Below are 23,588 nucleotides of genomic sequence, written 5' to 3'. Positions count from 1 at the left end.
AATATTCGCCATAAAAAGGCGTTTGCATTGTCCAACTTTGCATTCTATTTTTGGTTGAACGGCCTTTCATTTAATCGCTTTCAACAAAGTTGGTCGCCAGCCAACATTTAGCCATTCAACTTTTTTTCCGCAAAATCGCCTCGTGCGAACACCTTTTTACTTTCAGCGACAATTTTTCAAGCGGTTAACACCAAATAAAAAACGTTCCATAAAAGCGAACTATATTTTCTCAAATAAAAAGTCTACAATTTTATTTCGATTATCATTTATCTATTGGCTTAATCTGCGCTATTCTCAATAATCTACAACAAAGGGTTATAATCCCTAAGCGCGGCCAAAGGCCGCCTACGCAGGTAGGTGTTCTCTGCAAAGGGTGTTCAGCCCCCCTTCTTCGGACGCAAGTTTAACTTTGTTTTTTACTTGCCAAAAATCTAAAATTGCCCTATTTTAAAACAGCTCCCAAGGGGTTTTTAGGGGGGGGAGCAGGTATGATGAGGGGTGACTTTTCATAAAGCGGCGTTCATCCTCCTTCGTTTAGGAGGGGTTTGGGGATCCACGGCCCCCCCCTCCGCCCCCACCCCTAAATCGTTATACAAACAGCTAAAGATTTCCCTTTGTTTGAAATGGTTTGTTATCGTACATTTTGTTGGGTTAAATTTTGTGATGTGTAGGACCCCCTCTACCCTCCCACAAAAGTCATTTTGTTCAAAGCGTGGTGCACTCTGACGAAGTTTTACCCGGACTCTTACTCCGAAATTCAATTACCAACTGTTTGCATTTAAGTGACAAAAACCACGTGAATCACCTGTTTCTCAAATACTGGGCACGAAATGTGATTTTTTGCGTTCCTGTACTTCTGGACTTTGTTTCACTTTTGATAGCAAACTTTTCGCTATTCTCTAATTACCGGATCCGGTCCGGATTGTTAGGGAAAAAACCTACTTTTCCAAGTTTCGCTTTTAATCGTTCCACTCTATAGACATCGATGATGTGTCGAGAATTAAACAAATTGTATGTGTATGTGTCGATGTCATAATCGATTTTTTTTTGGACTTCTTGTCGGTGCTGCCAAACCTCGTTTGTTTACTCGCTTTGACGTTTGAATACACGTGCCCCAGATATAAACAATTTTACAGTTTTTAATTTTTTTGAAAAATTTACATTAAACAGATTTGTAAAAATATGCCACCTATAGCACAAGAGGGAAATAGCTTAATTTATAAAGGCAGCAACTTCTTGAAACAGGTGAACTTGGAAAAATATTACTCGTACACTATTTTGAACCGGATGGTTGTGTTATATTTTCAGCGACTTATACTTTCCTGCCTTAGTGGAAAACCTGTGAAAATTACACATATTAATTTAGATGATGATAAGGCTCCTGGTCTTCGAGAATACGAAATAGGTTTCATACGGCTACTTGATAAACTAACAAATGGGACCAAAATTGAACTTAATCCATCGGGAACTTCAATACTCTTCACACCAGGTTTGTTATATGGCGGTGCATTGCAACACGACTGTTGCGTGTATCGTGGTATAGGCTACTTTTTGGATGCATTGATAGCCCTTGGCCCATTCTGTAAAAACCCAATTAACGCAACTCTAAAAGGTGTTACAAATAGCAAAGATTCGCCATCCATAGATCACATTAAAGGGTCAGCGCTACCTGTTTTAAAACGTTTCTTAATTGTGGATGATGGACTAGAGCTAAAAGTAGTACGTAGAGGTGTCCCTCCTCTTGGCGGTGGTGAAATCCAATTTCGATGTCCTGTGCGAAAAAATTTGCGGGCACTGCAATTACAATCACAAGGCATGGTAAAACGAATACGCGGCACAGTATACGCTTGCAAAGTATCGCCAGCAATGGCTAATCGTACGGTTGAAGCAGCAAAAGGAGTGATGCTAAAGTTTTTGCCTGACGTGTACATCTACACAGATCAGAATCGTGGTAAAATGTCTGGTAATTCCCCTGGATTCGGTATTTGTTTAATAGCAGAGACGACAGACGATGTTAGTTACGCCGCAGAAAGCATATCAAATAGCAAAGATGATGTATGTTTTCCCTATGTTATAAATATTAAAAATATAAAAGCATTACTTGAGCAGGGAAACGATCCGTCAGTACCTGAAGATTTGGGCCGTGAAGCTGCGATGAAGTTGCTTGATGAAATTTATCGCGGAGGTTGCTGCGACTCTTCGTATCAGTGGCTTGTTACTCTATTCATGGCGTTGAGTCAGAAAAATGTTTCAAAATTCTTGACTGGTAAAATGATGTTTTATTCAATATACATAGCTCTTTAATAAGTCTCCCTATTTAGGTCCACTTTCCACGTATACCATACACTTTCTGCAAAATTTGCGCGACTTCTTTTCTATAACATTCAAGTTGGAAAATCCAAAAAGTGACGATGAACAAGATGCACTGCCAGGGGCGCAAAAAGTACTGATGACATGCGTGGGTATCGGTTACACGAATATTAGTAAACGTGTCAACTAAATGGATTTTTATACATACAGTGGTGGAAGAAATAATAGAAACTTTTTACTTTGACCAGTTTTGGCTATATTACTATGTTTATTCGATGTTTAATATTTTTGTATAAAAGTCTAGCGCAATATATTAACACACACCATATAAATCCACATTTCAAAGTTTGTACAAAAATTATAAAAATTCAACAAATTTTATCAAAATTCCCCAAAAATTTCAAACTTTTCAATCAGATTTTTTTGAAAAATTTTGGGTATGCAGTTTTATAGCCCATTAAATTTTAGTAGGTAAAACTGCAAGCCGCAAGACGCTAGAAAATCGCGTTGATTTTTAATAATTTATTTAGCTGGCGGTGTTGTGCGTTTTCTTCCATATAAAGTATGCTCGACCATGCACAAAATTTCTTTTTATATGGAAGGAAATGCCTAGCAGCGTCAGCAAAAAAAAATATTAAAAATCAATGCGATTTTCTAGTGTCTTGCGGTTTGCACTTTTACCTCCTAAAATTTAATGGGCTATGAAACTGCATTACCAAAATTTTTCAAAAAAATCTGATTAAAAAGTTTGAAATTTTTGGGGGATTTTGTTAAAATTTGTTGAATTTTTATAATTTTTGTACAAACTTTGAAATATGGATTTATATAGTGTGTGTTATATATTGCGCTAGACTTTTATACAAAAACATTAAACATCGAATAAACAAAGTAATATAGCCAAAACTGGTCAAAGTAAAAAGTTTCTATTATTTCTTCCACCACTGTATATGTATTAGATCGTATCACAAGAAAAAGTTCAATTTGATCCAAGAGATTCTGAATACTCACTATGAGTGTATTAAAAAAGCCTACGTACATACATGGGCTAAAAAAAAAGAGGTAACCTTTGTATTATTTAGCTTTATTTTTATTGTTTTAAACAAGATGGTTGCTTTTGGACACAATTCATAAACGTATACTTGAAGCCTCAACAAAAATGTGTGTGGCTATCGAAGATCGAAAGTGAAATTCGTATTATGAGCTATGCAAGTGTGTCGAAATTTTCGTTAAGCATCGAATTTTTTGGCGAACAGGGCCTGAATCGCTGATATCGAACGTAACTCGAATCGAAATTCGATTATGAGATCGCGGCATTCGATAGCGAGTGTGCTTCATTCGTTTAAATTGTATTGTGGAGAAAGCAGCTGCCATTTTGTTTCATTCGATTCGAAACGAGTAATCACTCGATCACGAATGCCGCGATTCGGGCCCAGAATTTTGCTTTCGTTGGTGTAGCGAAGTGTCAGAAAATTGTGAAAAATTTATGATTTTGCATTTGATTTAGACACTATTTTTAAACAATTTTTATTAATTTTATGCAGTTCTAACGTCGTGAATACTAAACACAAGCTCGAAAGGCTAGTTTTACTTATGAAAGAAAATGCCAATACTCTGTTGGCAAGATCTCTGAGAACAAAATCATAGAACTGTTTATAGTTTTAATATATTTTAAATAGATTTGGATCACAAAATTTCTTAAATATATTCGATGTCAAAATATATTCGAAAGACTACACTTAACTCTCTCAAATTTGTTCTGCTCCTGGCCAGTTTTCTAAGCTCTCTCCTCCGACGAATCGTTGAGCCAGAACTCCGTTGTACTAATTTTTACCACGTTTTTATAAACTCGCTTTCTTTTTTATTTCATTTTAATTTGCACAAATTTACAATTTTATAAGCACACTATTTAGTTTGCTCGATTTGTAAACAAAGCTTCTCAGCGGTGAAAATATACTATTGTGAACAACCTAAACAAGCGAAATTCACAATAGCGCTATTCTTCATCGAATGAGCGCCATAATACCAAATGAAAATTCGTTCGATCAGCACTTTCGACCACAGTCGAAGATCGAATGCAACTCATAATACGGGCCAAAGTTTCTTCAAAGCAATTTTGATATAACGGGTGATTTTTTTGAGGTTAGGATTTTCATGCATTAGTATTTGACAGATCACGTGGGATTTCAGACATGGTGTCAAAGAGAAAGATGCTCAGTATGCTTTGACATTTCATCATGAATAGACTTACTAACGAGCAACGCTTGCAAATCATTGAATTTTATTACCAAAATCAGTGTTCGGTTCGAAATGTGTTTCGCAAACCCAATTGCTGCGAACGGCGACGAATCGACATTTCACGGTCTTCAGCAACACTCTCAGAAACAGACGCAATATTCTCTTCTGTACGCACTGTACGCATTCGTGTGGTTGGTTTAATGTCCAATAAAGTAAACTGAGTGCGAAACTTGGTCACAATCGCATTAATTGTTTGCTCACTTGGTCGATTATGTAGACCATAAATCGGACGCGCGAAACACATTTCGAACCGAACACTGATTTTGGTAATAAAATTCAATGATTTGCAAGCGTTGCTCGTTAGTAAGTCTATTCATGATGAAATGTCAAAGCATACTGAGCATCTTTCTCTTTGACACCATGTCTGAAATCCCACGTGATCTGTCAAATACTAATGCATGAAAATCCTAACCTCAAAAAAATCACCCGTTATATTCATATTGAAGTAATTTATTTAGTATATTGCTTGTATTGAATCTAACTTTGTAACAAGGTGGCAACCGTCCGCAAAATATTTAAAATATTTTCTAACCACAACCTCTTTCGTCTGACATCCATATCGGGATATACATTTCAATTTTTTGCCTTTATTTAAGTCGAACTTGCTTTTTGAAACAGGGGGCAATCCTACTACATATAATTAGAAAATAAAGACCTTTCGATCGATACTTATAGTGTAATAATCGATTTAATTTGAATTAAATTTTTTTTTATTAGGTGGCAACTCTTTTTGAGAAATTAAGGATTTGTTACACATCCGCAGGCGATTGCCTTTAATTTGATACCTCATTTTGTAAAATCGAACTAACGGTACAGATTTGATATGACGAAAAAGTCTTCGCGTATTATGCATTCATATGCAGTGTTACCGCGACACACAGTGCCATATAAAATGTGGGCAAAAATAGAATTATGGACGGATTTAAATGAAAATTCGCTTCTTAGTAAAATTGAGGACGCTAAATTCAAAAATGCAAGTTTTCGGATAACTTTCATACTTTCACTGTAAATGCAGTTTGCAGTTGAAAATTTGGGTTCTTGTGGCTTTTACATTGGTATGTACATATAGCTCGTTCTATTTTCAAAAGTGAGGAGTCAAATGACAGGGCTTGGCCTGCAGATGTGCAATAAAGCTTTTTATTTTTGAAAAGGGTTGCCACCTGTTACAAATTTTATTAAAATTATTTAATAAGTTAAATGAATTAGATATTACAATATGGGTATCAATTGAACTAGTTTTGAAAATACTTTACTTCTAAACGACACGTAGAAGGGTTGCCACATGTTTAAAAAATCAATTTTACTTTAATTAAGGTACTAAGGTAACTGAAATATGTATATCAATATGAGTGTCAGACAAATGAAAAATTTTACATATTTAGCAAGAAATAAGTGAAGAGTAAAAACATTCCTGAGTTAATTTAAGAGTCCAGTATTTTAAAAGGAATGTAATCAGAACAAATCACTGATTAAAAATGTATGTATTTGTAATAAAATAACAAATGCGATGGCTTATGGTTTAACGTAATTATTATTTTAGCTTAATTAAATTCGACTTTACAAACAGGTGGCAACCCCATTCGTTGTTGTTATTGTTGTAGCGGCTACAACAACCCCGCCCAGATCGGTTGATATCTCTGTCGTTGTCGTCGAGTTCCACTAACGGCAGCCCCAAGAAGCGTGGAGCCTCTATGGGGACAGTCCACAGGGACGACGCCGTTAGGGTTGTGGGGTTTTCTGGGCATGCGAAGAGATGTTTCGAGTCGTGAGGGGTCTCTCCGCATGCCGGACATTCGTTCGGCACATCCGCATTTAGCCTACTCAGGTAGGAGTTTAGCCTGCTGCAGTAGCCAGCGCGAAGTTGGGCTATTGTTGTTCAGGTCTCCCGAGGCAGATGGAGCTCCGTCGCGTCGATGTCCAGTGTTTGGGTGTCTAGAACGGCATTCACAGGTCTAGAGTCTACATAACTCGAGACTGCGTCCCTGTGAATGCCGTTCAGGGTCTGTCAGTAAGCTGACGTGTCCAGAGGCTGCTTAATGAACCTCTGGACTTCGTCCGTCAGTTCATATAGATGCCTCCTGACGTGCCTTGGCGAGGGCTCCTCTGCAAGCAGCTGTCTATTTGGGTGGCCACATCTGTGGCTCCAACCAGAAACTGCTTGCAGAGCATCGTGTTGTGCTCCCTAATTGGGAGCATTTTCGCCTCATCGTGGAGGTGGTGTTCTGGTGACATCAGGAGGCATCCGGTCGCTATCCTAAGTGCTGTGTTTTGTACTGTCTGTAGCTTCATCCACTGCGTCCTACTAGTCCCCGGCGACCACACTGGTGCTGCGTAGTTAAAAACCGGCCGGCCTTTTGCCTTGTTTGTTGCCAGCAACGTTTCTTTGTCTTTGGGGACAGGGCTAGACAGTGAAGAAGCGAGAAAGTTCGGAGAGATACCCGTTTACTTTCGAACACAGGTCATCAATTCCATTCCCGGTCGCCATGATCGAGAAATCGTCGGCGTAAGAGACAATCGAGACTCCCTCTGGTGGTTGAGGGAGCTTTGAAATGTAAAAGTTAAACAGTAGCGGGGAAAGGACACCACCCTGTGGAACCTCCTGTTTTATTTTTCTAAGTTTGCTCGATTTGTCTCTAAACATTACCGACGAGTGTCGACCACTCAGATAATTTGCCGACCACCGTTTGAGCCTCTGTGGGAGAGAGGAAGCCTCTATATCTTCTAGTAGCGTAGAGTGGCTGACAGTGTCAAAAGCCTTTGACAGGTCCAACGCTACTAGAATCGTTCTCTCACAGGGACGTTTACGGTTAAGGCCACGAGTTATCTGAGTGTTTATGGCGTTAAGTGCTGTTGTTGTACTGTGCACTTTACGGAAACCATGCTGATGCTTCGCTGGGGTCAAGTGGTTTGTGAAATACGGGAGTAGCAAGGCCTCGAGTGTCTTCGCTACCGGGGAAAGGAGTGTTATCGGCCGATAAGAATCTCCTATGTTGGCAGGTTTCCTTGGTTTGAGCAGTGGGACCACTCTTCCCACCTTCCAGATGTTCGCAGGACCCAAATTTTTCAGCATCAGCATGCATATTCCGTCGGGACCCATGGCTTTGGGGGCTTTCGCCTTCTCGATGGCCACCTGAACTTCACCGCAAGTGAAAGCAAGGGGGGCACAGGTTTTTGGCAGTTTATGCAGCCTTCTGGTCACTCGACGTTTGGCTTTGTCCACCGCAGGATACAGTATGAACTGCCGGCTAAAATAGCTCGTGCATCGCTCCGGGTCCGACGAAGCATGGTCGCCGAAAGAAATTTCGACTCTGTCGTCGTGCTTCGTCGGATTGGACAGTGACCTCACGGTTGACCAAAGCTTACTCACACCAGAGGTGAAGTTACAGGTCTTCAGATGCTCTTCCCACTTCTTCCGCTTATGTACGTTTACTAGTTGCCGAATCTCCGCGTTGAGATCCCTGATAAGGGTATCTCCGGGATCGGCCTGACGAAGGCTATCACGCTCATCGGCTAGAAAAGCCGCTTCAGCAGGGAAATTTGGACGTGGGTCCGTAATACATCCTGCCGGTACGAAGCGAGCTGCAGCAGCGGTGACAGCCCTGCGGAACTTACGTTCACCAAGGTGGACGTCGGTTGGTGTGGGGAGAGCAGCGAAGGTGTTTTCAGTAAATTCCGCGAAGCCTTTCCAATCAGCTTTAGAAAAGTTGATATATGTTCGGTGCTCTGCGGAAGCAAAGTCGGTTGGTTTATCGATCGAGATGACTATGGGCAGATGGTATGATGCCAAAGTCAGCATAGGTCGCCATAATATGCTGTTTATCAGACCCGCGCTGACTGTTGTTATGTCTGGCGAGCTGCAGCAGCTGCCCACAATCCTGGTGGGTGCGTCGTCGTTCATTGTGCAGAATGTCGAATCGTCTATCTGCGCAGCCAAGTCAGTTCCCCTACGATCGTTTGACAGGCTTGAGCGCACCTATGTCAGGGTGATATCCTGCCGGGCAGCAGGTGACAGGGGGTATCTAAACGTTAAATATTTCGAGCTCAACATCGCCTGACCGGATGGCTATGCCCTGACATTCTAGGGTAGTATCCCTGCGGTCGATGTCTGCTTCGATAAGACGATACAGACAGTGTTGAATTGCTGTGCAACTTCGTCTCTTGGACCGCAGCTATCAATATGCCATGCCTTCCCATGAAGACGGTTATCTCCTCGATCTTGCTCTGAAGCCCGTTACAGTTAAATTGAAGGAGCTTCATGTGGTTCGGGAGACGTGTGGTGATGAGGGGTGTGAAGGATGTGTGTGGTCGTGCCGCAGTTGGCTGTGTGCGCTACTGAGGTGGTTGCCGCCCTGTGGTGGTGGCGGGAGGCGTCGCAGTTGAGGTCTGCGACCGAGCGGCGCAACACGGGCCCTCGAAGTTCCTCGTCCAATCTCGCGTGGTGCGCAGACCTGAGCATGCCCTAAAGTGGCACCAGCCAAGGCAGGTGTTGCACTTGACTGATGTCACATAACGGAATATCCTGGTCTGACATACCGTGCAGATTGTAGGAGGAACCAGGAGTTGTTGGCGGCGGCGTGTGGGTGGTGGTGCGGTTGTGTGTGTTCTGTGGTCTGTAGCAGTTGTGGTGTGATCTATTGTGTTATGTTGTTGTACTGTGGTGTTTGTGTGGGACTGCTCAGGTGGACTGGGGTTGGCCGTGGAGGTGTTTGAGCAGCAGGGGGCCACAAAAGGCGTGGTCCACTGCCGATGTGTCCGTAGTCCTGAGCAGACTCTGAGGTGACTCCACCCCTTGCAAGCATTGTACTTGACTGAGGTGGAGTTGTGGTGTAGTCGTCTCTGGCATACACAGCAGGTGTAGGTTTCTGGCCCTGGGTTTGACTCGATGCCAGCCCTGAGTAGAAGAAAACGTAGCGAATGTAGCCCTATGGACGAACAGCTTCTGAGATACTTCGCCGACCTAAACGGGGTTAGATCGCCGAAACAACAGCCCTTGGTCGGGTAAAACCCGAGTCATTCCGGTACGTAGAACCGGCTGTCGTGGGAATGAACCCCATTCGTAATATTTTTAAGCTAAAACCTTCTTAAACCTCTTTCGTCTGACTCCTTTATGGTGATACCTATCTATTTCAATTACCTAATTTCTTTAATTCAAGTGGAATTTGATTTTTTAAACAGGTGGCAACTCTCTACATGTAGTTAATACACATTTCGTTTGATACCCATCTCTTAATAATTCATTTAACTTATAAAAAAATTTTAATCTAATTTTTTAACAGGTGGCAACTCTTTAAAAAAAATAAACCTTCTATTGTCCACAGGTAAAGCTTTTTAATCTGACACTCATTTTTGAAAATGGAACGAATCGTGCAGATCTCAAGGCACTGACAAAACATGAAAAATCTATTTTATGCATTAGCGAAAAACGCATTACTTCAGAAAGTGAAAAAAATTAGCAGGTTTTTATTTCCTCTTTTGAAAGCCAAAAGCCCGTACTGTTTAATAAAATACTAAAAAATAACCTATTTTTACATATATTCTTTATATTCTAGGAAATATTCCTAGAGCATCTAGATGCATTTCGGCATGAAAACGAAAATTTTGAAAAAAAAATGTCGCTTAAGTATTTGCGGTTGCGGTTGAGTACAGACGTGTTCTTTATTCGCTCCATAAAAAATCATATTTATCGTGTAACTAATAATACTTAACATCGAAAGACACACTTAAACTATTATTGGAGTTTTGTGTCGTCGCAAACTGCCCTCAGCAGTATAAAAAATCAAACCGTGGTGCGAAAAATACCTAAATAAACAATAAGACATTGTGTGCATAAAAATAATTAAATTATTGTTTACATACAAAATGGTAGTTAAGTGAGGGATGAGTGTCGAGGGCGCTCCCCTTAAGGATCGCAGGCACTCAATGCAAAGCGCAAGCAAAAGAAATGCATATTTGACAATAGGTGTGTACTCGTATTGAGAGGACAAAATTATCTAGCAGCAAAAGTTCTGAGAATTTAACAGCATTCGCTCTCAAAGAGACGAAATATCAACAGAAGTACGAGAACGCAAAATTTGCAAAAACTTGCAACCTTCGAAACAGCTGATCACTTGCACAGTTGCCACTGCTGATTAATTTGGCAATTTATTTTCTGTTTGGTATATTTTCCCCCGATTTGGCGTTTATAAAATTGAATAGTTTTCGATAAGAAAAAACCTTTTTTAAATACAAATTAATTATATCGGAATGAATAAGTTATTTTTTCTCATAATTATTTGCGATATCACATGGTGACGCATTCAAAAACAAGAGTATCACCTCCAAACACCCATCATTGATCCAAAAACAATGTAATAGATATAGCTACAGATGTAGCTTTAAAATTTTCATTTCAACAATCAACCTACCAAAACCGAAAACTTCAGAAAAACAACATTTCATTCAGCATGCTGCATTTAAATCTATTTTGGTATATATAGAGGTAAATTATGGTACCACCGAAAAATGTCATACGGCAACCATAGTCAGCACACACTAAAGTAAACAAACTGGAGATTAATAGCAAATTAGCGAAAAATAAACACAACAAACGTTGTGCATATTAAATTTACTAACTTTTTCGTTAATATATAATAATTAATAATAAAATTTGCAATAAATAACTCAAAAAGGCCATATTTTCTTTTGTTTATTTACAAACATGTGTTTGTGATCAGCTGATTTTCTTACTTGCAAGTGTTAGCTGGGAAAACTTTTTCCAGCAGAAATTTGCAGCTCTCTTTCACATTTTACTCTCCCAATTTCCCCTACTTTGCAAGTTTTTTGGGTACGAGAACGCAAAACCAGTAAAAGTTTTCTAAAACTTTAGATAGTTCTGCGTACGAGTACACTCCTAATAACTGCATACAGCCCAAAAAGCAAAACCAGCAACAACAACGCCAAAACTCTTATACTGCTAACACACCATCACAAACAGCAGATGCATTCAAGCAAGGAGCATCTTCTTGCTCTCCAGCAGTGATCAATGCGGACAACAACGCAGCTGCCGATACTAATACTTCGACGGCACCAAACAAAGAATTACACCCCTATTCTGGAACCCGAATTTTCGTAATTCGTAATTGCTTATTTATTGTAAAATTTTTTGATTTTACATATTTTGAAGGAAACGATGGATTCTATTCCATTTGCAATTATAGCAGCAGAGTAAGAGCGCACTATGGAAGTGAATTCACAAAGATATGCGGAGCTGTCGGGCATAGTAACTGTTTGAGGATTAAGTAGTTTCTCAATCCTTTCAGCGAAAAATTTAGGGCGAGAAAGTTCCAAATATAAATGAAACACCGATGTGTCTCCAATATAAATTCAAAGCGTTTTCTTTATTTCAAAGCCAAAGTAGAAGTGAAATGAGTTTAGGTGAACGAATTCAATTGTACCCAAACCGGTCGCTTAAAATATTTGTACACAGTTGAGATAATTTCCACAACAATAAATATAATAGGCAGAAGGTTAGTGATAAGGAAATGCAAAATAAAATAACAAGTGCAATGCTTATGCTTGTACGCTGGTAAAAAATCGAATGATTCTACTGTTACACTAATTTAAACCCAGTGGTTAGAAAAGGTAGTTTAGAGTTCATATGAGTATCAGTATACATAAATATCTACATACATGCGTATTGTATTATACATATAAAGAGATATCATAAATTTATATTTCGTATATATATTGCTGCTCCGAACATACTCCCCCCGTTTGAAGGCGTAGGCTTTCAACCATGTCTGATTCAATCGGAAGCACAGCAATCTTGGTTATGGCCCTTTTTCCAAGTCCGCTTGCAGTTCATATAATTGCTGCTCTGGCATATCCATCATCACCAGTGAATGTGCGTTCAATTCGACCTAGAGTCCATTTTAAGGGGGGTAAGTTGTCGTCTTTCAGAAGCACCATAGCACCTTGCTGTACATTTGGGGTAGATGTACGCCACTTAGACCTCTCTTGTAGCAGTGATAAATATGAAGTGCTCCACTTTTGCCAGGAGATTTGCTGCATTTGACAAATTCGCTGCCATCGGCTAAGGCGGTTCATGTTTAAATGTGTTACGTTAGGTTCGGTGATAGCTACGAGTGGTCCACCTATGAAGAAATGCACTGGTGTAAGCACGTCAAGATCATGTGGGTTTTCTGTAATTGGACAGAGGGGGCGTGTGTTTAAAATAGCAGAAATTTCACAGACCAAAGTGCGAAGCTCATCAAAAGTTAAAATGGAGATGCCAACGGTCCGATAAAAATTAAGTTTTGCGGATTCGACCGCAGCCTCCCATAAACCACCAAAGTGCGGCGAAAGAGGTGGAATGAATTTCCTGTCTATATGATTTTCAATGCAAGCTTCTGCTATTGCCTTGTTGTGATTTTGATTAAAAAATAAATTCGCAGCTTCTCCAGCTCATTTTTCGCTCCTACGAAACTTGTTGCGTTATCAGACCAGATGGTGCTCGGTTTGCCTCTAATGCTGATAAAACGCTTAAGTGCTGCGATTAATAATAGATTCGATAAATCTTGAACAAGCTCAAGATAAGTCGCTTTCGTCGCAAAGCAAACAAAAATGCATAAATAGCATTTGACATGCTGTCGGTTGCGCACAGTGTGTTTGTAATGAAATGGTCCACAGTAATCAATCCCGGTGGTGTGGAATGTTCTGGATGGCCGCACGTGATCTTTTGGTAGAAACGACATAATTTGCTGTAATACCCGAGGCTTTAGGCGATAGCACTTTATGCATTTATTGACAATTTTAGCGACTGGTTTGCGCCCACCAATAGGCCAATACTGCTGTCGGATCGATGCTAGCAAACTCTATGGTCCTGCATGCAAGAGTTTTCGATGATAAAATTCAATGAGCGCGTTGGTGACTGCATGCTTCTTTGGTAGCAAAAGCGGATGCTTTGCCTCGAAGTCCAAATTTGAATGATGAAGTCGTCCTCCAACGCGAAGTGCACAAAATTCGTCGACAAATGGATTGAGAGAAATGGTTGCTAGACGAAGGTAGCTGTTTATTTTCCTTAAGTATTTTGTATTCTTTTGCTAAGTACACTTGCTGGATATGCCTGATTAACAATAATGTACCACATTCTACGTCATCGGCAGTAAGCGATCCAGTTGATGGTACATTGCGTTGTAGCTTGCCGAATGAATTTTGAAATTTGCAATCAATAGTTGCATCGATTCGAGGGCTTGTAACTAGAACACGGCGTCGTCTTTCGGGAAGATCAGTCAAGAAATCCATGTTTCCTGGCCAGTGCGATGAATCTGTATGGATAAATGAAAGACCATTTGCCCAAAGAAAGTTATTTAGAAGCTCCTTTGGAGCACAACCACGTGAAAGAATATCCGCAGGATTTAGATCAGTAGGAACATGATGCCATGTCATGCCCGATGTAAGGGATTGAATCTGAGCTACGCGATTGGAAACAAATATGTTAAAATTTCCAGGAAAAGACCGCAGCCATGATAAAACAATCATTGAGTCCGTACAGCAATGACATTCGTAAGATAGCTGACTATTTTCCAAAATGTTTGAGACCAATTCTGCCAGCAGCAATGCGGCTGACAATTCGAGTTTCGGGACGGTGATAGCTTTCAATGGTGTCACTCTCGACTTGGAACTCAGAAGATTCGTTTTTATGACACCTTGATCTTCAATACGGGTGTAAATGCAAGCACCGTAAGCAGATAAACTGGCATCACAAAATGCGTGGAGCTGTACACGTACCTACATAGCGAGTACGAAGCGTGGGAAGCGAAGGCTGCTAACGATGGATAGTTGACTGCACAAATCCAACCATGTACAATGCAGGGACTACGGCAAACTTTCGTCCCAATCCAACTTTTCTTTCGATAAGCCGTGCATAAATACCTTCAAATTTATAATGACAGGCGAAATTAGCCCAAGTGGATCATAGAACCGCGCTATTACCGAGAGAATCGAACGTTTTGTGATTTTTCCCGAATTTTAAATTGGCGTTAAGCTAAACAGAAATTTGTCTGATAAGGGGTCCCACACAAGGCCGAGCGCCTTTGTAACATCGGTACCATCATGAAACTTCAAGAATTGTTCGCAGTCTTGCTCATCTTCATCTTTAAGAACGTCAGCTTCATTCGAACACAATTTCCGAATAGGAAACTCTCCTCGTCGAAGTAGCTGCTTCACCTTCAGAGTGTGAAATAATTGAAGCTAAGTGAAAGTTATTGGTTTTATATTAAAGTAAATTTATTTAAATGTCACTAGCATACATTTTAATTTTGCCGAGTCATTTGTTGCTATCATTATTGTTGTATCCTTTGTAGTTAACTTTCATTTTGTTTTTGCACATTTGTTCTACTCTTTTTGTTTACTTCTTCTAGTAATTCTTGTCACAGCTGTTTGCGTTGCGTTTATTAAGTGTCATACTTACAGTGATACTCAAACTGTTCGCTACATTTATTTAAAGCTATTTACATCAACTCCTTAATTGTTATAATTTATTTTGTTTGTCTTTTATTAACGAGTGTATTACATAAATCTTTCAATATGAAGAGTGATCTTGATACTTGCCAAATTAAAAGCGATTCTGAACGCTACTTATCGTGCTGGCTGTGTGATGGTATTTACCATCTGAAATGTGCTGGTTTGACGGGAAGAATTCTGGACGCTATTAATGATGGCAAGGGCCTCCGCTGGTCTTGCGTAAAGTGCAGGTCAACCGAAGTTGATCTTTTCAAGCTATTTAGGCAAACCAGAAATGGTTTTACAGAAATAGGAAGAGAATTGTCGGTACTGACAGAAAAATTTAAGCATTATCAAAATATGTTTAAATGTTTAGATACCTTGCAATCTGTTAAGGATATCCGTGTGTCTAAACGTAAGCGTCTTCATAGTCCATCTAAGGAAATTGCTGCCGTTGCACGTCAGAATAATCTTCCGACGGACTTAATTAATTTATCCTCTCCGTGTCCTCCAGCATCAGAATCCTCAGCCTCAAAAGACCGTGTAAGGAAATCTGCTTCGGATAATAAAGAGCCTGAAGTATCTTCCCCTTCCCCCATTGAAGTGGTGGCATCATCTTCAAAGCCTCCACCGCCTTCCCTATCCTCAACTACTAATGCAGAAACTTAACCCCCTCCACCGGTAGTCCAGTCTGATACGAGGAAACTAGTTGTGGTTCCGCCAACGAAGTCAATCTTTGTTTCTAGATTTTCGAGAGACACTACCGAAGACGATATAAAGCTTTACATCTCATCAAAAATTACAACTGTCGACTTAAGCATCAGAAAATTTAATTTTAATTACGAAAGAAATATTGCTTCATTTAAAATTGACGTAAATTTAGATAATTTTAATGCGCTGCTTACACAGCAGTTGATTTTCTAATAGTGGCAGGATATTTAAAATATTACTATAGAGTTATGCATTATATTTCTACCTATTGTCAATTATCATCAGTTCTAAATAAATCATATTTGAAAAAGTTATTTTCGACAACATATATTGGCAAAAAAGTATACAATGAAATTTTAATGGACAGGACGGTAAAGTATGCACGGTTTTGACCAACCCTGAAATTGACGAGACGTTCAGTGAAATTTTACTCGAAAGCATAGTATAAATTTGCCAGTAAATAAGTAATATTAATCAGCGGACAGACAATGTTCTATAATAGTGCTTATACAAACATATTTATTCACTATTAATTCAAAATAAATGCACCAATCTCGACTTAACCGCCAGATCCGGTGAAATTTCAAGCAATTTTTATGTCAGTGTAGTATATCTGTTGTGGTGATGATGATAATAATGATGATCGTGATAATAAGTAAAACAATAAAGGAAATAAGAAAATAAATTATATGGAAATAGCATACACAATATAATAAACAAAACTTTAATTTTCATAGTTTCTTCTTTGTATTGTGAGTTACAAAAACATAATTTTTTAGAATTTCGGGGGGGGGGGGGGTGTTTTTGAACACAATGGCGGGGTAGGTAGTAAACCGGAACGCCTGCTAGTAATAAAGCCAATGACATGTGACCAAGATCCATGTATTCCTGCATAAAGTCTGAGTATAAACGCTTTGTGGGTTGATCTCTTGAAGCTTTCTTTCTAGTGCCTTGAATCTCCGTAAAGCAAGGTCGTACGAGTCACCGAGAATATCGAAATTAGATTTAGGAGGTAGCCTTACTGAATACGTTCCTGATGGCAGACGAACGAGATTTTGTACGAAATGCTTCTCGCAGAAAACGTCTTCATCTGACAAGGTTGGGCTAGGGGTTGCGGCGAATCTATTTTCGACCTCCCAAAAGCGCGTGACAATGCTTGCCAGTATGTCATTACTATCTCCTAGTGGCTTTGGATTTCTGAAGGACGAAAGAGTTGTGGAGCGACTACTGAAGTGCGATACGCCTCCTGAAACCACCCAGCCCAACTTAATTTTTTGTAGCGTAGGAAGGTGGTCAGGTATCCTAACTTGCCCAGTGCAAATTAGGTCATAGAAAAGTTCAGCTCCAATCAAAAGGTCAATGCGACTTGCCTTGAAAAATGTGGGATCAGCCAGTTTAATGTTATTGGGTATGTTCTAGCCGTCGACTTTGATATCAAAGTTTGGCTGATAGTCGGTTATGCTTCGTGTGATTTAGTGCTGCAAACGATGTTGAGAAGCTGCCATCTTTCGCTTGAGCAAAGATGTCAACACACCTATCGGCAATGATACTCGCTTCTCCGATACCAGATATTGAAACTGGTGAGTGACAGGAACGAAGTTGAAGCTGATTCGCAAGTCGAGTTGCAATGAAATTAAGTTGAGGTGCGGAGTCTAAAATGGCTCGACATGGAACTAGTGTACCTGCACGATTTTTAACTAAAACGATGGCCGTCGCTAATAGCACAAATTGTTGGAACGATTTTTCAACACGATAGGTGTAGGGCCGGCAACTAATGACGTAACTAAAGTTGACTGTTGAGCTAATGATTGGCTGTTTGTGACAGCTGTGGGCGAGCTTGATGTCGGTCCACTGTCTTGACTACCATTTATATGCAACAACGAATTATGTTTTGCTTGGCAATGCCTGCAGTTGCCCGATTTGCACTGCTTGACAGTGTAGCCCTTACGAAGTCAATTCAAGCACAAGTGAAATCTTTTTGCTTCCTTATAGCGCAATTATGGTGAAAGATTTAAAAAACGAGTACAAACATTAATAAAATGCTCCTTTTAATCGCAGAAAACACAAAGTGAGGTTGATTTTATACTAGATGCTGCAACTAGTACATTTGCTTTTGATTTTGATTGAGCTGAATTTCTGCCCACCTGTTTGCTAGGTGTCTGATTGACCATAGCATTTTCCAAATTTTCAGCCATGCGACATCTTTTTTCCAAAAACGTTGACATCTCTAGCCAGGTCGGTAATTTTTGAGCAGACAAGTTCTCCTCCCATTTTTCGTGCGTGTGTAGATCTAGTTTGCTCGTCACGAGATGAATGAGTAAACCATTATAGATTTCTTCCGTAGTTGCCAAAGTTTGCAATGCCCGAAGATGCGCGTTTACTTGATCGCTTAATTTTCGTAATCCGCCTGAAATGCCCACCTCTACACCTTGTAGCCCGAAAATTGCCTTTATGTGAGCCTGAAAAATAAGCAATTTGTTATCAAAACGTCCTTTTAGTAAATCTAATGCTTTGCTATAATTTCCTTCCGTGGGCTCAAGTGAGCGGATGGTATCTAAAGCTGCTCCATCGAGGGTGGTGATCAAATACTGCATTTTTTCCAATTTGGACATCTCCATGTCCTTATCTATTGCTGAAGTAAGTGTACTGAAGAACGATGGCCAATCGAGATATGAGCCGCTAAAAACTGGAATTTTCAGCTCAGGTAGCCTGGACCGTCGTTGGGGAGGCTGTACCGCAGCTTCTTCCCAGGGGAAGGTTCGTAGAGTCGATGAGTGAGCGCCACATGCCCTTTGCTTAGACTTTAGTTAACGATTGAGTTTCGCTTCAACCGCAATATATGCCTTGCAAAAGTTTTCGTCCGAATCCGACTCGAATTCCTTCCTGTCCAGTCGCTTTAGGGCTGAGCGAGCATTCTCAAAGTTTGACTGCATGCGTTCCGCATGCTTAAGCCGAGCCGATATATCTGCTTCATCCAAACCTTTTAAGAGATCATTTGTCAAAAAGGTATTGAGATCATCCAGCTGCCGTTGAAGGGAATTACATTCCTTTTTGTAAAACGCGATATCACACGCTAGACTAACGCTCTCGTCGACCGATTTAGACTTTTTTTGACATTTTTAAGCAAACGAATCGAGTATTTGTGGTTTCGGTGGAGAAATATCCGCGATATATTATGTGCGCTATTAACTGAACCTATGGATGCACTCGATGGCAACGAAAATGTATGTCGAAAGCTGTTGTACATACAAATATGCGAACCGAGATTACTTCCACTTGGCAAACGATCACGAAATATTAAAATGCGAAAATTTTAATATCATGTCGGGGTCACCAAATGTTTGAGGATTAAGTCGTTTCTTAATCCTTTCAGCGAAAAATTTAGGGCGAGAAAGTTCCAAATATAACTGAAACACCGATGTGTCTCCAATATAAATGCGAAGCGTTTTCTTTATTTCAAAGCCAAAGTAGAAGTGAAATGAGTTTAGGTGAACGAATTGATTGTACCCAAACCGGTCGCTTAAAATATTTGTACACAGTTAGTTGAGATAATTTCCACAACAATAAATATAATAAGCAGAAGGTTAGTGATAAGGAAATGCAAAATAAAATAACAAGTGCAATGCTTATGCTCGTACGCTGGTAAAAAATCGAATGATTCTACTGTTACACTAATTTAAACCCAGTGGTTAGAAAAGGTAGTTTAGAGTTCATATGAGTATCAATATACATAAATATCTACATACATGCGTATTGTGTTATACATATAAAGAGATATCATACATTTATATTTCGCATATCTATTGCTGCTGCGAACAGTAACCATGGACGCATCTATGTCAGCTTCTGGTTTAATTGTTCAACGACAACCTCCTATGCCTGAAGAATTGGTACTCGATCCAGTTAGTGCAATAACAGCTTCTTCCAAGCCATTGAAAATATGCACTTTGTTGGGTCCACCACCTGTTGCGCTTGCTTCTGCCTTCGGACGCGCTTAGGGACTATAACCCTTACTAATCATAAGTCTCCTTTCTGTGTTGCCGGAGAAGAGGGGCTTCCGCATGTCAAAGGCATACAACATTTCTTGTACATATAACTCCGGCTAAGCCATCCACAGTATTTTTGCGCAGAACCCACATCGAAATTTACAAAAAAGTGCATAGTGCATACCGAATTTATTAAAAAACTATTGCTCGGAAATTTGAAACATTTATTTTAAATTAAAGTTTAATTTGTATGTAAAAGTAGATTCGGGTTATGCGTTTGGACACAACAACATTGTACAAATAACTAAACCGGACCCAAGTTTCTCGATGAATAATGATTCTAACCAACAGGTAGTTAAATAATAAAATTGTAGTTTAAAAAACTAAAACCTCCCTATTATAATTGCCATTCGTACTGTCATCAGGAATGTAGCTTGAGAATAGAAAATGCTGCATCTTTTAGGCGCATCAATATTACATAGTTACATCCCGAGCTATTAAAAGGAAGGTAAAAATACAAGCCTCCACCTATTTATCTACGAGAACAAAGTTCTAATGCTCTGGTAGATACTCTCTTAAAACTAGTAGGGAAAAATAATTTTCATGTGGTTCCTATTAAAAAGGGTAATATAATATAAAAATACAAGCTTAAAACGAAGATATGTTTCGTGAAATTACCAATGAGTTTGATAAGTGTAAGAAATCTTATTACACCTATCAACTTAAAAGTAGTCGAGGACTAGAAGTTGTCATAAAAGGCATCGAGGCCAGTGTGAACTCACAAGAGAAAGAAAATGCTCTTAGGGAAAAAGGTTTTAAGGTGCGCAATGTTTCAACATCAAAAATATAGAAAACATCCCTCAACCGATGTTCAAAATAGAGCTAGAACCTGACTTTCACAATCTGAAGAAAGGGGAAGTGCATCAAATATATCAATTGCGATATCTTCTACACCGTAAAATCTCCGTAGAAGAACCCCATAAGCGTAGAGGCCCTGTTCAATGTCATAACTGCCAGGAATTTGGTCACACACGTCGCTACTGCATCTTACCTGGTGTCTGTGATATCTGTGGAGATCTACACACGTCTAAAGAATGTGTGAAACCAAAAATGGACCCAAAATCCTAAAAGTGCAGTAACTGCGGTGGAAATTACACTGCTAACTATAGAGGATGTCCAGTTTATATCTAAATGAAAGAGAAAACAATTCCCAAAAATATTCCTATTAGGCAAAATCCCATACCAGAACCCGCTAAGCCAATGTCTGCGCCAATGACTGTTAATAACTTTACTTCATATGCACAAATGCTCAAAAATACTCCTCCGACACAACCTCTTTTTGGTCAGAATAGTAATAACCTAGAAGTTACTATAAAAAACTTTATGAAAGTTATGCAGGAGCAAATGATGGCAATGCAGAGTATGGTACAAGATTCGATTAAAAATCAAAATCTATTACTTCAAGCCATTTTAGCTAAACTAGGAATAATCTCAAAATTTGTTTTGGAATGCGAACGGGATAGCCCAGCATAAAAACGAACTAGAAATTTTCCTAGAGCGATATCATATAGACGTTTTGTTTGTAACTTTCAAATTAATGAGTACAAATTCTATGATACTAAGCATCCACAAGGTAAAGCCCGAAGTGGAACAGCTATTCTCATTCGTAACAGAATAAAGCACTATGAATTAGAATCGCAAAGTGATGAGTTCATTCATAACACTGCAATACACATTGATGACCACTTGGGTGTCCTTACTGTATCTGCTATATACTGCCCCCCTCGTCATAACATAACACAAAAACAATTTAATGACTTTTTCCTAAAGTTTGGCAGTGAGTTTATTGTAGCAGGAGACTACAATGCCAAGCACACATTTTGGGGATCTAGATTGATTACACCAAAGGGTAGAAATCTATATAAAGTAAACCAGAACAGAAGCTTTGACGTCTTGTCTACTGGTCAGCCAACGTATTGGCCATCTGACCCCCAAAAAATACCCGATCTTATTGACTTTGGAGTTAATACTGAAGCCTCATTTGATCTCTCTTCAGATCATTCACCCTGCCTCATGACATTATCAATGTTTATTAATTATGAAGAACAACAAAAAAAATCTTACAAATAAGCACACAAACTGGTTAAATAACAAAAAGTGTGCCAGTTCGCACATTGACCCGCAAATTCCTATTCAGACCAAGAATGATATCGACAGGGCAGCTGAAAATCTCACTGATATAATAGTTAAGGCCGCAGAAATTGCAACACCAAATCCTTCTATTAAACATCGCAGTTCTTACTGCCCTGACCTGCACACCATAAACATTCTTAACTTAATAAGTAAAAAGCGCAAATTGAGAAGGGAATGGCAAAGAATTCGCCCTCCGAAGCTTAAACAATAGTTGAATGCGTGTACAAAGGAATTACGTATTTTGTTGCAGGCGGAAAAAGAAAGAAGTATGCAGTCGATCCTTCAGTCCTTGTCTGCTTCTAAACAGACTGACTACTCCCTTTGGCGAACACTGAAGCATGCGAAGAGGCCCGTTCTTCGAGAAGCACCATTACGTACTCAGAATGGAAGCTGGGCGAGGAATGATGAGGATAAAGCGAACGCTTTCGCCTGCCATCTTTCACAAGTCTTTAGACCCAATGAAGGCTCTCATCGTAGCTACGCTACGAAAAACGAAAAATCCACATGCTGCAACCCTTGCGGAAACATATGCAGCATTGCCAGCTATCAGTTGTTTTTCGAAGATAGCTGAATGAAGGAAAACAAAGTGGAAAGGAATTAAAAAAACACTCATCATGTGCTTGTTTATTGTAAAATTGGTTGATTTTACATATTTTGAGGAAAATTATAGATTCTGATGTATTTGCAATTATAGCAGCAGATTAAGCGGGCGCTATGGCAATGAATTCACAAAGGTATGCGGAGTTGTCGGGCATAGTAACCATGGGCGCATCTATGTCAGCTTCTGGTTGAATTGTTGAACCACAAGCCAGAACTCCTCCTATGGCTGAAGCTCTGGTTCTCAATCCAGTTAATGCAATAACAGCTTCTTCCAAGCCATTGAAAACATCCTGTTGCGCTTGCTTCTGCCTTCGGCCGCGCTTAGGGATTATAACCCTTACTAAGTAGAATTCTCCTTTCTGTGTTGCGGGGAAGAGGGGCTTCCGCATGTCAGAGGTATACGACATTTCTTGTGCATATCACTCCGGCTACGCCGTCCACAGTGTTTTTGCGCAGAACCCACGACGAAATTTGCAAAAAAGTGCATAGTGCAAACCGAGTTTATTAATAAGCTAGTGGTAGGAAATTTGAAACATTTATCTTAAATAAAATGTGAATCCTTTGATTACACGTGTATGTTAAAGTTTATGGATTCGGGTTATGCGTTTGGACACAGCAACCGAAAATCGTTGTACATTAACTAAACCGGACCCAAGTTTCTCGATAAGGGGCAACAAATATTCTTTTTTGCTCGTTTATATAAAGCAGTGGATAAAAAAAATATACGTATATGCGAAAGGCAAATTTATATGTTTAAATGAACACCACCAATATTTCTTGCAAACACACATCGATATACATTTTTTATTTCGCCTCCGACACAGAATTGTTTTCGTACAAAATTACGCAAAAAAGCTTACTCGTTCGTTTTTAGGCATGTCATTGTTACGAATTTCGAAAGTTCGAAAATACGATTCGGATTACAGCATACTATTTCTACGATTCGTAGCAAAATCCGAATGCGAAAGAGTTGCAGAATAGGGGTGTTAATTAACACCATTGTTCATGATA

At 39.5% G+C, this 23,588-nt stretch overlaps 2 protein-coding genes and 1 long non-coding RNA gene across 4 annotated transcripts in view; 1 reads left to right on the top strand and 2 right to left on the bottom strand.

Annotated features, from left to right (window-relative positions):
• The window catches only part of LOC118734361, a 3,033-nt gene extending 2,183 nt beyond the window's left edge, over nt 1–850 (bottom strand). The window contains exon 1 of the long non-coding RNA XR_004992387.1: nt 806–850. This is a non-coding gene — a long non-coding RNA (uncharacterized LOC118734361). The remainder of the gene's footprint in view (nt 1–805) is intronic.
• A 69-nt stretch (nt 851–919) lies between these two features.
• LOC118734360 (probable RNA 3'-terminal phosphate cyclase-like protein) lies at nt 920–3,801 on the top strand. 2 transcript variants are annotated; one of them, XM_036464085.1, is made up of 5 exons: nt 920–1,245; nt 1,309–2,055; nt 2,110–2,266; nt 2,322–2,515; nt 3,255–3,801. In XM_036464085.1, the coding sequence occupies exons 1-4, from the start codon at nt 1,183–1,185 to the stop codon at nt 2,498–2,500; spliced, it is 1,146 nt and encodes a 381-aa protein (XP_036319978.1). In that variant the 5' UTR covers nt 920–1,182; the 3' UTR covers nt 2,501–2,515; nt 3,255–3,801. The 2 variants fall into 2 exon arrangements, with proteins under 2 accessions (XP_036319978.1, XP_036319977.1); XM_036464084.1 differs by lacking the exon at nt 3,255–3,801 and having other exon boundaries at nt 2,322–2,581.
• A 12,802-nt stretch (nt 3,802–16,603) lies between these two features.
• Nucleotides 16,604–19,360, bottom strand: LOC118734359. The gene is made up of 2 exons (XM_036464083.1): nt 17,943–19,360; nt 16,604–17,783 (listed from the first exon to the last, which is right to left on the bottom strand). The coding sequence occupies exons 1-2, from the start codon at nt 18,414–18,416 to the stop codon at nt 17,751–17,753; spliced, it is 507 nt and encodes a 168-aa protein (XP_036319976.1). The 5' UTR covers nt 18,417–19,360; the 3' UTR covers nt 16,604–17,750.
• Between the last annotated feature and the right edge of the window lie 4,228 nt (nt 19,361–23,588).

The sequence above is a fragment of the Rhagoletis pomonella genome, unplaced genomic scaffold, assembly GCF_013731165.1.
Source record: "Rhagoletis pomonella isolate Grant_MI unplaced genomic scaffold, Rhpom_1.0 Rhpom_scaffold_00002, whole genome shotgun sequence".
Taxonomy (NCBI): domain Eukaryota; kingdom Metazoa; phylum Arthropoda; class Insecta; order Diptera; family Tephritidae; genus Rhagoletis; species Rhagoletis pomonella.
The sequence above is the reverse complement of the archived record's forward strand: the minus strand, read 5'-3'. Positions and strand labels throughout refer to the sequence as shown.

Bases quoted from the DNA above. Each gene is read 5' to 3' on its own strand.
- LOC118734360 (XM_036464085.1), top strand. From the start codon at position 1,183: ATGCCACCTATAGCACAAGAGGGAAATAGCTTAATTTATAAAGGCAGC. The intron at 1,246-1,308 runs GTGAACTTGGAA...TTATATTTTCAG, and splicing joins GCAGCAACTTCTTGAAACAG to CGACTTATACTTTCCTGCCT. The intron at 2,056-2,109 runs GTATGTTTTCCC...TTACTTGAGCAG, and splicing joins TATCAAATAGCAAAGATGAT to GGAAACGATCCGTCAGTACC.
- LOC118734359 (XM_036464083.1), bottom strand. From the start codon at position 18,416: ATGGAGATGTCCAAATTGGAAAAAATGCAGTATTTGATCACCACCCTC. The intron at 17,784-17,942 runs GTGGGCAGAAAT...TTGCGCTATAAG, and splicing joins ATCAGACACCTAGCAAACAG to GAAGCAAAAAGATTTCACTT.